The sequence below is a fragment of the Mustela nivalis genome (assembly GCF_964662115.1).
Source record: "Mustela nivalis genome assembly, chromosome: 7".
In the NCBI taxonomy this organism is placed as follows: Eukaryota; Metazoa; Chordata; class Mammalia; order Carnivora; family Mustelidae; genus Mustela; species Mustela nivalis.
Genome location: NC_139026.1, coordinates 66,106,510 through 66,121,639, shown reverse-complemented (window position 1 = coordinate 66,121,639; position 15,130 = coordinate 66,106,510). Strand labels below are relative to the sequence as shown.

At 41.4% G+C, this 15,130-nt stretch overlaps 1 protein-coding gene across 1 annotated transcript in view; it reads left to right on the top strand.

The window, feature by feature from the left end:
- The first annotated feature begins 1,817 nt into the window (after positions 1-1,817).
- LOC309870252 (liprin-beta-1-like) overlaps positions 1,818-15,130 on the top strand; it is a 63,642-nt gene continuing 50,329 nt past the window's right edge. The window contains exons 1-4 of the mRNA XM_082742437.1: positions 1,818-1,962; positions 5,191-5,399; positions 13,721-13,807; positions 14,744-14,857. Coding sequence (XP_082598563.1) covers positions 1,899-1,962; positions 5,191-5,399; positions 13,721-13,807; positions 14,744-14,857 — 474 coding nt within the window. The 5' untranslated portion in view covers positions 1,818-1,898. The remainder of the gene's footprint in view (positions 1,963-5,190; positions 5,400-13,720; positions 13,808-14,743; positions 14,858-15,130) is intronic.

The window sequence follows — 15,130 nt, the reverse complement described above, 5'->3', positions numbered from 1 at the left end:
TGCTTGGTAAGTTTTCACCACAGTTTGGCCCATTATGACATTATTGATTCTAGAATATGAGTATCTAAGGTAACAAACACTTGTCTAGTGCAACTAGCTGAACTTTGTAGGTTTCAAGGTTGAGCGGTTCACTTGAAGGAGTTGTTTTAGTTTTGGATATTATGATAATGGGAATCCCAAAATGTTTTGGTTATTTCGGTTAGCGTGTGTCTGGCAAGTGCGGTCATTCGAAGCTTAAGATCACACACAGCAAAGGTAGGACCTTCCAGGGACCACTTCCATTTTGCTCTCAGTCCTTTTGATGTATAATGGGCCTCCTCTAACCCCAGCCCCATGTGTGTGACAAAAAGTGGAGAACCTGGTCGTAGTTTAACATGTAGCTAATAGCGTCATAGCATATTTGACACCATAATGAAGAGGAGATAATGAAATATTTCCTGTTTTTAAGCACTTTGACTTGCTTTCTGAGATATAGCATGATAACCCCAATGAGACAAAGAACATTTGTTGTAAAGGCCTGTAAAATACATTGTTTGAATTTTAGAGATAAACCTCATACCTGTCAAGCAGGTTTATATAACACTGAAAAGTAAGCCCAAATATGTAAGCAAGTCTGAAGAAAATGATTTTGTTTTGCTGGTACGGCGCACATACTTTTTTCTCTCATTGGGATCCTACTGAGTAAAAAATTGACATGGGGTGGGCAATAAAATTTACGTTAATCTCTCCAATTCTGTGTGTGGAGAAAGCCGAATGCTCTCTATGTATGCTTGGTAAGTTTTCACGACAGTTTGGCCCATTATGACATTATTGATTCTAGAATATGAGTATCTAAGGTAACAAACACTTGTCTAGTGCAACTAGCTGAACTTTGTAGGTTTCAAGGTTGAGCGGTTCACTTGAAGGAGTTGTTTTAGTTTTGGATATTATGATAATGGGAATCCCAAAATGTTTTGGTTATTTCGGTTAGTGTGTGTCTGGCAAGTGCGGTCATTCGAAGCTTAAGATCACAGCAAAGGTAGGACCTGCCAGGGACCACTTTTATTTTGCTCTCAGTCCTTTTGATGTATAATGGGCCTCCTCTAACCCCAGCCCCATGTGTGTGACAAAAAGTGGAGAACCTGGTCGTAGTTTAACATGTAGCTAATAGCGTCATAGCATATTTGACACCATAATGAAGAGGAGATAATGAAATATTTCCTGTTTTTAAGCACTTTGACTTGCTTTCTGAGATATAGCATGATAACCCCAATGAATATTTCAAATTCTGTTTCTTACAAAGAACATTTGTTGTAAAGGCCTGTAAAATACATTGTTTGAATTTTAGAGATAAACCTCATACCTGTCAAGCAGGTTTATATAACACTGAAAAGAGTGTTTATATAACACTCTAGGATCATGACCTGAGCTAAGGGCAGTTGCTTAACCTACTGAGCCACCCAGGCACCCCTGCTTATTGCAATTTCATATTGTCACTTATTAAACAAGTGCTTGGAAATTTTAAAAAAACAATGGTTCTTCACCACTCTGAAAACCATGGTCTAGGTTCTCATACCTCCGTGTCAGAGCATTTGAAAGGCTCGTTGAACGGAACAGAGAAGAAATACATAACTATCTGTTGTCACCTTGCGTGAAAGATCTGAAACTCATTTTATTAACTGGTGGAGTGTGTGGTCTTGCAGTTAGGTAGACAGTCGGCCACTGCGTGTTAAGTGACTGAGGTAATTCAGCTCTGCCGGTTCAGAAAATTTCTCTTCCCTAGCTGACGTCTAAGTGGGGTTGTAATTTGGCCTTGAGCTGTCACACCTGCTGGGAAGCATGTGTCATTTAAAAGGATATAATGGTAACATCATTGTTTTTTCAGATCTAGGTTGGAATTTGCCCTTGACAAACACAAAATGATGAGTGACGCAAGTGATATGTTGGCTGTGGCGTTGGAGCAGATGGATGGGCTTACAGCAGGTAATCTGCGTCCTCTGAAAGATGGAATCATGACATTTAATCTGCACTTGGCTTTTTCATTCCAACTCTTTTATTACCTTTTCCACTTTATTTTCATTTATTGGTTGCCTTTAGATTCCTCGTGGTTTCACGTTAGCCCCTCTTCTCTATTTTATACCAGTATCATTCTCAAACTTTGTTTGAAAATGTCTAATTCCATTTCCATACTGTAGTTCTGACTCAAGGAGAAAGAAAGTATTCTCTGGCAATGCTCTCGGGTTCCCTTCCTCCTCGGGAGCTTTGTACTATCTGTACTTTACTGTACTCCCAATAAACCTTGCTTTGCTGCCGACCCCCCCCCCCCAAAAAAAAAAAAGTAAGTAAGTACATCTCATGGGATTTCGGTGCAGGCAGTAGCTGTAGGTCACACTTTGAGAGATACTGCTCTACCTAGGATCCATGGATATTCTGATCTATTCCCTTGAATTTGACATTTACTTTGCCACCAGTAACTCTCACCTCTATTTACTTTCTCAATTCTCTGCTAAGCTTTGGGTCTCTAACTGCCAATCAGATACCTCCTTTGAAATAGCCTATATGCATATCCATGTCATCACAGAAAGAAAAAAGGAATGGACTCTGGGTCCATGACCTGAGCCAAAGGCAAACGCTTAATGACTGAGCCACCCACGTGCCCCTTAGCCATTCCTTTTTTTCCCCTCTGAAGTCTGTCCTGTCTGTGCTCTGCCGTGCTTTGTCCTGGCAACCCTCTCCCTTGATGTTCTTGGCATTCTTGCTTTCCCGCTGTAGTTCCTCATTCTCTAGACCACCAGAATTTTCTTTCTGAAACACAGATCTGGTCGTATTCCTCCCTTATTATGAATCTTGAGTGATTCTCTGTTATGGAAGTAGAGCAAAAACAGTGTAGATCATGACCTGCTTGTTTTCTCATCATGACCAGAGGGACTGAACAGTAGGTAAACCCTTTCAGATGCTTGTGCTCTCCTAGGGGTAGTGGCTCCTTAAGGTCTCATGTCACATTCTGCGTTTTGTCACAGGAGAAGTACCTTTATGTATTTAGGAACCCATGGTCATGAAGAAAGGTTGAAGGGGCCAGTGGGTGGGGTTGTCATCCATCTGATGGTCTGATGGTCAGGGTCGAGGTGTGGGTAGCATCTACTGCTCCTCCATTCTAGCTACCTAGCCCCTGTTGCTTATCTTTTCTGGTCATAAATTTGACCCTACTCTGTTTCAGTGGTTTGAAGAAACTACAGGTGTTTTCATTGTCAGAGGTTCTTCCCTTGAATGCCATGGCAAGTCAAAGTTTGGCCTCCTTTGTTCTACTTGTATATCCCGAGACCAGATTTTAATTTGACCTCCTTTGTAGATTAGACCACATCTTGTGTACTGTGTTTAGTTCTTGGAATATCCGTTTCAAAGAGGTTATTGGTAAAACTTAAGAGGAGGTGACCGTGAAGGCGAAGAAACAACTTCATCTGGTAAGCAAGTATATTCTTGCTCAGGGCATGATAGATACTTTCACACAGTTGAAGGACTATTACGTGGAAAAGAGATTGGACTTACTGTGTCACAGTTTCGGAAAATAGAACCAGAGCCAGATCCTAGGCTGTTATCAGAGGTTATAACCTCAAATTCTTAGTGGAACTCCGTAGTCAAGACAAGTGATGTTTCTGGACAGTAGTTGAGGACTGACGTTTTACATACTCTACTAGATGAGTATATTTGTTCCTTAGCCCTGGCAGGGCTTCAGGACCAACATGAGAGTTCTTCGGAAAATCAAGACTTCCTGGGTCTCAGCTCACACTGACGCAGTCAGGAGCTTTTTGGGTAGGACCTGGCTTTATTTTCTCAAATTACTATCAGTAGCTCTCCACCTAAGGTAGAGGGAGATGTGATTGCAAATATTTGAGGAGTTTTTCTAAATATGCATTTCTCCCCTATCCCTCACCTTGTTTTGTGATGGAGACTTAAAAGAGTAGAAGGTTATTGTGGGTACATCTATTGTGAATAGTATTATCAGGTGATTGTAGTGCTTTAAACTACTGGAATAGGACACGATAGCCTGTTTTGTTTTTAAAATGCTCTACTGTTCCTCCCTTTCCCGGACATACTCTCCTCAATTTCTATTTTTCTGGATTTTCCTCTCAGCCTTATATGGTTCCTGAGGGGAAGATCATGGGAAGTATTTAACATTGGGCCTAGCATATCAGTGGTTACCATTATTACAGTTTGGCAGATTTGGGTCCTCATCATTTGGTCTAGTTCTTTGGAAGGTCAGTGGAATGGACTAACTGAAGGAAAATGCCTCTCCCTATGGTTGGAATTGATCAAGCTGTGTGGCAACTGGAGAGAGAATTTACACATTGGTTCACACTTTTCTTCCCTTTATAAGACCCTCAGATTAATGAGGTGGTAGTCAAAATATCATAATTATTGACACTTAAAGTTAGTACTTCTAATTAATATGTATATTTGATAGACCAGAAAATAAAAATCAAAGAGATGAAGAGGTATATATGAGTGATTTCTGAGCAGGCAATGGGTTAGTTATGTACATTCAAGTCATAAAACGCTTTCCCTTATAAGTAATAGGGAAAGAAAGGCTGTAAAACTATTTTTTAAAGCTGATATTAGCAAGAGTTTTTGATGCTAGGCTGCAAACAAAATCATGGGAGAAAATGTTAACACACACACACTCCTGTACATACACAAATGTATACATGTAATTCATTGAAATTCTCCAAAGATTAAATTCTGGTAAATTAACCGGAAGCCAGTCCTGTTACCCTTGACATTATGCTATGCGGTTTCCACCAAATTGTGCAACTTCTTTTACAGGGAATTTCTCAAAATCTTATGGTACCTAAATTTATATTTTGGGGAGTACTTGGCTCTATCCACACTGATCTCTACCTTCTTAGCCCTTATTTCCATGAGGTCAGCACATCTTTCACCAAAGTCCATTCATTATGTTCTTACCATAATACACAGTTGACGTCCCTGTTAGGTATTTGGTGATTGATATTTACCATCAATTATATGGATTTTATTTTTGCACCGAATCACTATGACTTGGAGAGATTCCCACGACTCCTTTATTTTCTTTTCCTTTTTGCTTATTTTGATTATTCCTCACTGTGACTGGACTTGCTTGCCACCCTCAGCTTTAGGACATTATGTAATATAAACCCTGTTGTTCTCTCTGTGATTTTTTTTTTTTAAACTTAGGTTCTAAGGCCCTGGAATATTCCAATGGAATTTTTGATTGCCAGTCTCCCACCTCCCCGGGATTCATGGGAAGCCTGCGAACTCTGCACCTTGTGGAAGACCTGCGTGGCTTGTTGGAGGTGATGGACACAGATGAGAAGGAAGGGTTGAGATGCCAGATCCCAGATTCAACAGCGGAAACACTCGTCAAATGGCTTCAGAGTCAAATGGTAGATAATGGCACATTACAGATCCTGCGCTCGGAATCTCTTGTGGCTTCTTCCAAAATTTAGAACATAGAGTAGCTGATTAGAGCAACAACAACAAAAAAGTACAGGGCAGCAGGTTCACTGTGATTTTTATCCCTTAATGCATCCCAGTTCCCTTTAAGGATAATGTTAGTGTACATTTCATGGGCTCCAGCCCACCACCTGATTTTGCCTCTGAAGGTGGACTCGCTTTCTTGGATGACCTGCTGTGGCCTAGAACAAATAGTCCTGTAAAGGAAAGAACCTTGCACGTAATAGATGCTTTCTCAGTACTATTGGAAAATTTACTGTAAAAGGACCAAGAGCAGTTCAGATAGGAAGCAGAGTGAATAGAACCTCCAAAGGCAGCGAGGCAGAGGTCTGCAGTATCTGATAGGAAGTGCCATCTAGTGATCTGTGGGGGTCATGTCAGTTCTAGGGTGTGAGGGAAGCTATAGAATTGGGCTTCCAATCGCGTTCTTCTTCCCGGAACAGTGAAGCCCCTTTCTAGGCATCCGTCTCAAAAACAGATGGCGTGGAGGATCTGCCCTTTCCCTGAACACTTTGGTATATACCATGGTTTTAATACATTTGGAACAAATAAAATCTAAAGAATGCCACTAAAAATATTGAGAGAAGAAGATAGAAAAAGTGTTCTTTCTGTAATACGAGTAATGCCACTGAACTATATGCTTAAGAATGGTAAAAGTGACAAATTTTCTCGGTATATCTTACCACCACCCAAAATGAGAACATTAATACTGTGATAAAACTGATGGTTGGATTGTATCTTGGCATTTCCCAATGCAGGTGCTGGAGACAACAGACCTGAATTTCAATTTGGGGGCTGATTCTTAGAAGCTTGCATGATTTGGGGGAGATTTTTTAAGCTGTTTGTCTCGTTTCCTCGTTTGTGAAACAGGGACAACAGCTTCTGCCGCAAGGGAGTGTGAGTCCCGGGAGCGAACTTATGAGTGCTTGTCGGTGCGCCTGGTAGACGAGTCGAAAATACAACACTGAAGAGATTGTAGAGGATGGAGGGGAAACTACGGGGTCCATCTGCAAAGAGGGAAAGAAAGTGTTGGCTCCAGTTCCGTGTCACTCCTACATGGTTCACTTTTTTACAAGACTACAGACATTTTTCAGACTATGGAGAAGCTTTGACAATATTTTAGAGACTTCTTCTCAGTTACATAATTAAGATTTCATTTATGTTTAATGATAGCCACCTTGGGAGTCCATGTCCTTAAGACTGATACCGATCTTCTCATTAATGCCACTGGCCCTTTGCAGTTCTAATTACTTTGTCTGGGCCAGGAGACCCCCTGGTTTCCTGTCGGGTGTCGCGTCTTCCTTCCCTACTGATTTCTGCTGTATCATTCTTTCATAGGATCAGAAGCTGGTTCAGAAGAAAGAAAATAGTCACATTAATAGTTTGTTACTTGTGAGGGGATATTAAATCACTAAGAATGAATTTGTTTGAATAAAGTAGCTATAGCTGTAACCTTCTAAACACTGACAAGTTTAAGACTCCGAAGTTCCTCTCCTGTGGTTAAAACAAAACAAAAACCTAAATCTGTTGAGTATGCCATATTTGGTCAGGTACTGAGATAGAAGTATTATCCTGTTAATAGAGATATTAATGGTGGAGAATTACATGCTTTATCAAGCTCTAAGTTCAAGAGGGCAAACAGAAAAATATGTCAAATTATTTGAGCCAAGCAAGCAGTTTCTGTTTGCTTTAGGTCTAACTCTATGAGTTGCCTAGAACATTCATACTATGCTTTTCCCAATAGAAGACGTTGAGGATCATGACCTTGATCAGGGCATAAAATCCCACAAGTGACCAGTTACTTAGCAGCTTTAGTATGAGGCATTCGCAAAATCAGCAGAAATGACAAAAGTGCAGTTTTTGACAAAGTGAGTGGAACTGCGATGATAGAACTTCAAATCGGCATCGTGGCCGATAAGATAAATTGAAGTGTGCCTCACTGGCTTCTGACCTGATAAGTCACAATACATTTCCATCGTATTCCTACATTTAAAAAATAGGTCCTATTAATTGCAAGTGTATCTTCTAAAAAAGTTTTTAGAACAAGTTTCATAAAAATAAAAATACTCATGACTTGAGACGTGGGGCACATTCTCTCCAGTCCCTGACTCTCCGCCACATGACCCATTCTAGGCCCGCCGTCCCCAGAATCCCCCACTGCTCTCTGCCCAGCTTCCCTTCTCATGTGTGTCTCCAGGGAATGTTTGTTCCAGCTTTGGCAAACAAGGCCCATCTTAAGATTGGGTCACAGGGTCACAGATCATCTGAGTTCAGCAGTGTCTCACTGAGACATCCTAGCTCACGTGAAAGCTTCTCACCCCCAGAACACTTGTTTCTTGCTCCCGTTGGCTATTGAGTGAAGAAGATGTGTTCTATTTCTGGAAAACAAACACTGAGAAAAATTACAACCCAGAAATAAAAGCCATATTTCTGATTTTGACCACATCTGCTCTCTTGACTTGGAAAGTACAGGAGGTACTCAGGCTTATCCTGAGCTTCGGGCTTTGAAGAACTTTCTGGCGACTTTGAATAAACAGGCATCTTTTTCTAGGAGAAGGTCATGAGTGGGCTTTTTGGGTGTGACGCTGTATATGTGAGATGGATTTCTCCCTTTGGATTTCTTTTTGAGCAGACCTGATGAGATTTTGGAAGAAATAGACATCTTCCTGGAAAGACTGTCTGTATTGCCCTGGGTTCGTATTTATTTTTTAGAGTCATAACAGAAATTTCAGAGGAGACAATAAATGGTGTGTTTCAAGATTGATGGAGGCAGACCTGCTAGTACATAGCGTCATCAGCCAATCAGTGGGGACACTCCAGTGGGGATGCTCCAGTAGCTCCCAGTGGCAGTGCTGTTGCCCTGAGATCATTATGCACAGCACAAGGTGAGAGCCTCACCGCCCTGATTCCATCACACTTGGAGAGAGGACAGGGGAGTGGAGTATTGTTGCCTGGTGGTTTGACTTCCAGTGCTCTTGCCATCACGTTCATTTATTCTTTGGACAACAGTGTATGAGATTCCTTCTTGTGCTGGTAGGCCCTGGTGAAATGTGACTGTGGTGTTCGTGGCCTTCCTGTCTTTCTCCGTTTCTCCTCCTACTCCAGTATCTGGTAGAGAGCAGGCAAACAAATGTCTGCACGCAGCAGTAGAGAGGTAATGCTGGTTAGGGTGCACGAGGCCCTGGTGTGAGAGGGTTCTTTGAGTGGCTGGAGATAAATTTAACCAAAGGAGATTTAGAGGGCTGCGCCTTCCTTTTTTGTCCTTGATACAGAATTTTGAAAAATGTCATCATGAAATAAAAAACTGGATGGCAGTTTTTAAAACTAATTTAAAAAATAAGTGTATTGAGGGGCGCCTGAGTGGCTCAGTGGGTTAAGCCTCTACCTTTGGCTCAGATCATGATCTTAGGGTCCTGGGATCGAGCCCCACATTGGGCTCTCTGCACAGTCGGGAGACTGCTTCCTACTCTCTCTCTGCCTGCCTCTCTGCCTACTTGTGATCTCTCTCTCTGTGTCAAATAAATAAATAAAATCTTAAAAAAAAAATAAGTGTATTGACTTTGGTGGAGACTGTGTATCTGTGTGTGTGTGTGTGTGTGTGTGTATCTGTGTTATAGCAGCAGTCCAACTGTTTCTTAACATTTGTTGTCCTTATAAAATGGAACTGATTTTCTTTTCCATATTGTCATTTAGCTACTCAGCACTCTGATTTGGGAATGTTCTATTCAAACTGAGTTCTGTGTTACAACAGAAGCTAAGTGTAATTGTGGCAAATCACTGCTTGCTTGTTGGTTTGGGATTTAGACAGGACAGCAGAGCTCTGGAAAGAACAAAGCAAAACGAAGCTGGGGAGAGAGGGTAGTCAACTGGAGACCAGTGCAAACCAACAGAACTAAGAAAATTAAAGGAAAATATAGCACGATACTTTAAGTGAACATAGCAGGCAAAACATTCCTGCCTACCTTGAAGTAGTAACCGTTGATATTGTTGTGTGATGGGTACTTAAGGTCTCTACTTTCAGATACAAATGAAATTTTGTATAATAAAACAGTTTTTGAAAGGGAGGCATGGGAAGCAAGATGCTAACATTTATTACATCTTTATACTTGATCATGGGTCTACTTGACCATTAAAAGGAAAATAATATAAATAGAAGAGCTTCTATCTAGATGACTGTGGGTGAGGTATATTGTGCCTTTAGCATTATATGGAGCATCTGCTCCATGAATTCAGACAACTCATATTCCCAGGGGTGGTTGCTGGCTAACTTTTGGACTCTATAATTCTGTAAGGAATAGAGCCATTTAGACATTTTACCCGTCGTGCCAGGAATATCCGGCAAACACCACAAGTTCCTTAATTAAAGTATCACTGTTGCATTCGAGCTGGATCCCTTGCCTTGCTTTTCCCTCCCAAGTGTCCCATACCTTCCTCCACACGCACTGTTAGTTGGCTACAATACTATTGAAATCCCCAAGCTGATGCTGATTTTGACTTAAACTTTCAGTTGTATCGAATGTGGTCAGGATGGAGTTGCATCATGAGTGAAAGTAGGAAGAGTTATTTTGAAGGCATCTCTGGAATTTTGAGTAAAGTAATTTGAGCTGGTGTTCAGTGCTTTGGATGTCAAATAGGCTCAACAAGAGTTGATACTCAATGTATTTTTAACTCTCTGCCCATGATTTTATAAGAATCTTGGGAGAATCAAAAGAAATGTAAGGTAGTTTTGCCTTGTGGGATCATTAAGGAGAATAAGTGACCAACTCTTGTAAGGTCATGAGGAAGCCATCCATGGCAGAATATGGTGAAAAGCTAAGTGGTGAAGGACAAGACAGAGAAGGGAAACAGTGTAGGGGCAGAAGAGAGTATGGCATAAGGTAAGAAGGAGGAGGTGAGAACTGGCTAAGAAAAATGGATTTGTAGAGGCCGAGAGGAATGATGAGTGAGTATAGTGGTGGACACACAGCCTTGGAGTAGATGTTGGAATGGCCAGTGGAAGAAAGTTCACTAGGAGGAAGAAACTGAGAATAGTATGGGTAGAGGTGGTAATTGTAAGTCTCAGGGAAGCAGGAAATTAAGGATCCAAAGGTTATGTGGAATAATGAGCTTTGAGCAGGAAGTAAGACTCAATTCCCCCAAGATGGCGGAAGAAAGGGAAGATGTCGGAGGCCATATATACTCTGCTTTGGAGAAGATGGTATGTAAGGGAGTTCATGCAAGATAGTCTCAAGTATAGTCCATTAAAAAGGCTCTGAAAACACCTCGTAAACATGGTAGCAAGAGGGAGTACAGGCTTCAGGTCAACCACGGAGTGAGAAGTGAGAGGGCCAACTTGCAACCAAGTGTTCATTCATCCTGTATTCATCTGATGGTTATTGAACACCTATCATTCGTTATTCATTCCATAGTCATTTGGTTTGAACTCACTGTGTGCCAGGTGCAAAGGCAAACCTACTCACAAAGAAGGCAGTTTGTTGGAAGAGGGGAACATACATGTAGCCACGTCTAACCTCATCTGTTCAGTGTGTTGCCTGCCACGATGAGGATTCCACGATCTGGAATCTCTAACTGGCCTATGAGTGAACAGGTAACTCAAGGAACACTTCACAGGCCAAGCCCAGGTTGAGCTGGACTTTACAGAGCGAGGAAAGATGAGGAAAGGGTGAGAAATACGGCCCGCGCCAAAGGAATAGAATTTGAGAGTGCATGCCACGTGGGAGGTTTTGAGTGCTCAGGTTGGTAAAGCTTGGGAGTTGGAGGAAAAACAGAGGTGGTAAGGTATTTGCCTAATGGAATTTACCTCCTGCAAGGATTCTTAAGTCCAAGGTAACAGAATTGGCAGAAATAGAAATAAATGTGTGAAGAGACTAGACTTTCACCTGCTTGACTAGGTCAGTGCACTCCTTGAAAAGTATTTAACTACTCCATTGGTGATTCTTAACTTTGGCTTTGTTTTGCTGTGGTGACCTGTGGTCTTTTAAAAAAAGAACTCCTTGAGCATTATGAACTCTTGTAAATATCACTAGTCTCGAGAAGTGTGAGTATGTATGCTCATAGTGAGTCAGTTTTTAGTATTTTGATTCTAAGATCGTTTTGTGATACTGATTTTGGAACATCTGATTTCCATTTCAAATGCAGTAGCTTCGTGAAACCCTTCTAGAACTTGCTATAGCAGCATTTCTAATCTTTCCATCGGAAGAAATAACAACTTTTACTTTTTATCCTCAGTGCACAGAAACCTTTTTTTTTTCTACCTCATGAAATGTATCTGTTTATAAAAGCACGTGGGGTTTTAAAAGCAGATGCCTGCTAACATTCATCATCAGAATGAGGAATTCAAAGCTGTAGAAGGCCAGTCTGAGTACTGCTTCAGATTGAGAACATGTATCATACATCCTGGCTCTGTTCCAAAAAACTGTCCTTAAGAAATTATGTAAATTTCATTTTCATGGCAGTCCCTGGGGTTGGAAGTCTTTCAGGCCACAACTTGTAATGTATTTGGATTCTTCGGTTTACAATATGACCAGAATTATGCAATGGTTATAGGGCAGGTATGTGGTCAAGCTGATGTTAAAAAACTTTATCCACTCTAAATACATGTTGCAGCCTTCCTCAATTAGCTTCTGATTCTTTTGTGGCCTCATGGGCAATGTATCCAGTGCATCTAAGTTTTTAGAAGCAACATGCTGCAATTTTCTTTTTTGTTAGCATGTGCATGTACGTGTGTGTGCGTGCGCTCAACACATGCCTTTTATTACTTCCAGAATTTATATGGGAAACTGCATTATTTGGAAAGGTAGTATAAGAATACCAGTTAATTCTGGAAAATAATAGATGTCACATCTGCTGTGTTCTTGGACGATAAGGTTGAGTTTGTGTTTCTCTGGTTTAAACCTGAAATTATTTGCTCTTTTTTTTTTTTTTTTTAAGATTTTATTTATTTCAGAGAGAGAAAAAATGAGAGAGCATGCACAGGGAGGAGAGGCAGAAGCGGACTCCCTGCTGAGCAGGGAGCCTGATGTAGGACTCCATCCCAGGACCCTGGGATCATGACCTGAGCTGAAGGCAGATGCTTAACCAACTGAGCCTGCCAGGCGCCCCTGAAGTTATTTGCTTTCTTCATTGACCTCTGGATGGCCCTATCTAACTAATTTGAGCTCCAGTGGCTTTTATTTCTGTTGTAGTTGAATGAGGAATCAGGAAATTCTATTGGGATTACCGGTCATATGATTATGAGCTACTTACATGAGATAACAAGGGACATATCAGATATACTGCTGTATTTCAAAATGATGTTTTTATATTGTGTGCTCTCCGTGAGCCTTTTTGTGTATCTCCTTAATGGCTTTTATATATGAGACAGCTGAGAAAAAGAAAAATGTGACTCGCTTTCCCAATCGGTGTTTCCTTCAGCATTTACACCATGCACAGACATGTCCGAATCTGATAAAAACGTGCGGGGCTGGAGGGAGGTGAAGAAAGTGAGCACGAATCTAAGCAGAGCCCCAGGCCAGTGCTGTGGTTGCAGGATGATACCTGTTTCCAGGCTCTGCAGGAGCTTGGCGTAACCTAATAGAGTTGAGCAAAGTCACAAAGAGTGAAGTCAGAATGGGAGCTAATAAAGTTCCTGGTAAGGTGTGGATGGGGATGGTTGGGGGAAGTAGTTGTGGACTGCTTCCTAAGCTTTCAGGGGAAGGAAGAAAGGCTTCAAAGACAAAGGGAAGGCTTGCCCTGAGATTTGGTCCTGAGTAACAGGGAGGAAGCTGATATGAGCTGCCCCCAAGGCCTCCTCTGTAAAGACAGGCATTTGCAGTTCTGGGTTTGCAACTTGGGAGGAGAGGGGAGGCACATAAGGGCAGCCCAGGACATTCCCAGTGCCCCCACCCAGAAATAGCACAGATCATTCAGGCGGCATAAGTAATTTCTGCCTGCCCACACACTCGCGAAACTTCGTATGACCCAGCTATGCGTCCCTGCGAGCATGTTAGTAACCACTGTTCCTTTTAGGTCATGATTTTTCTGCTTGATGGGAACTTGTCTGGTTTGGTGATAACATGCCTACCATGCCCATTTTACCTATTTTGAGGCAAATGGACCAAGTTTTAGACTCGTGTTTTCTAGCAGTGGTGGCAGCAGCTGGCTGAATTCTATTCAGGTTCCTTGGATTAAGAATGTATGCCATTTTATTTGCTCACAGTCGTTTCAGTTTTAAAGAGAGTCAAGCCTTACACATACTCCTTCATCTTTTCAGACAAATGGACACCTGCCCGGAAATGGAGAGGTGTATCAAGAAAGGCTAGTACGTTTAGAGAATGATAACGAATCTCTCGTTCTTCAGGCAAGTGATTTTTAACAATGCTATTCTTCCTCCACAACATATTTACAAAGACCATTTTAAATTGGGATGGCATATTCAGATGCTTGGGAGCCGCATTGCTGATAGAAATAAGTGCTGATAGAAATAAGTACGTACACACAATAGGGAGTGGTGAGGACTGTGGTAGCACCAAGGTGTGCCTCCCCGGTCTAGAGTGAGCAGCCTCGGCTCCTCTGATGACAGCCACAGTGTCATCTAAGCTGACTTTCTGATCTGATCTGTCATCTTAGTTGATCTGGTGTTTTTAATTTACAGCATAAATTGCAATTTTATACCACAGATTTTCATAAACCTGAATGTTTTTGAATCTGAATCTATTTAATTTTCAATTTTAAAAATGATCCTGTGAGCTGAACAGAACAGAAGTGAGTAGCGGACTCTGGTTTCGTGGCTAAATTTGAGTTTTCTTCTTCTTAATGTTTTAAATGCACGACAAACATTTTTATTTTGGTATTTTGAGTTAAGTAAATTGCAGTGTATTTATGGGATTGGTGATCGTGGGGAAAGACTCACGTGTAGTCCTTGACAGCTTCTCTTTCAAACATAACTCTCTTAATCTCTAATACTACCTCCCACTCCCATTCCAACCTCCCCAAAATGATGATCTATGCACATACCCTCTCGCATAAAATGGTTGAAATGAAGTTAACCTATAACTACAAGGTATTGCATATCCCCAATCAGCCCTAACCTCCTTAAAAATTGGGAGTCTGCAGGTCAAGAAGCATCACTTAGATAGGATTGTAAAGGACTGCTGTCTTATTGACAGCTTTTTTTTTCCCCTTACAACAAATGGGTAGTGACATCATTCCAGTTTTTGTTCTATTTAGAGAAATAAAGTTTGTAGTGGGACCCAAATCCTTCCTAATCTATTGCAGTATTTTGCTCTATATACAGGTAAGTGTGTTAACAGACCACGTGGATGCTCAGGGGGAGAAGATTCGAGATTTGGAATTTTGTCTTGAAGAGCACCGGGAGAAGCTGAATGCCACAGAGGAAATGCTGCAGCAGGTATGTTCAGAAGCCGTCACTGAGGTGGGGTATTCTTGCTCGCCTGTTTGAAGTTCTGCACTTGTTTGTTGTGTCCCCTCGGACGCAGCATTGAAGTTCATGATTCACCGAGACTGGCATAGTTTAAGCAAAAACCGAGGGTAACAGGGTCTCAAAACACATGCATAACATAGAAAGCGTTCATGTAATTTGAATCTGGAATAAAATACTGATAGGATTATAGGTAGTTTTAATGTTCTTCTTTAAATTTGCATATGGTTTCCTAACCCCCAG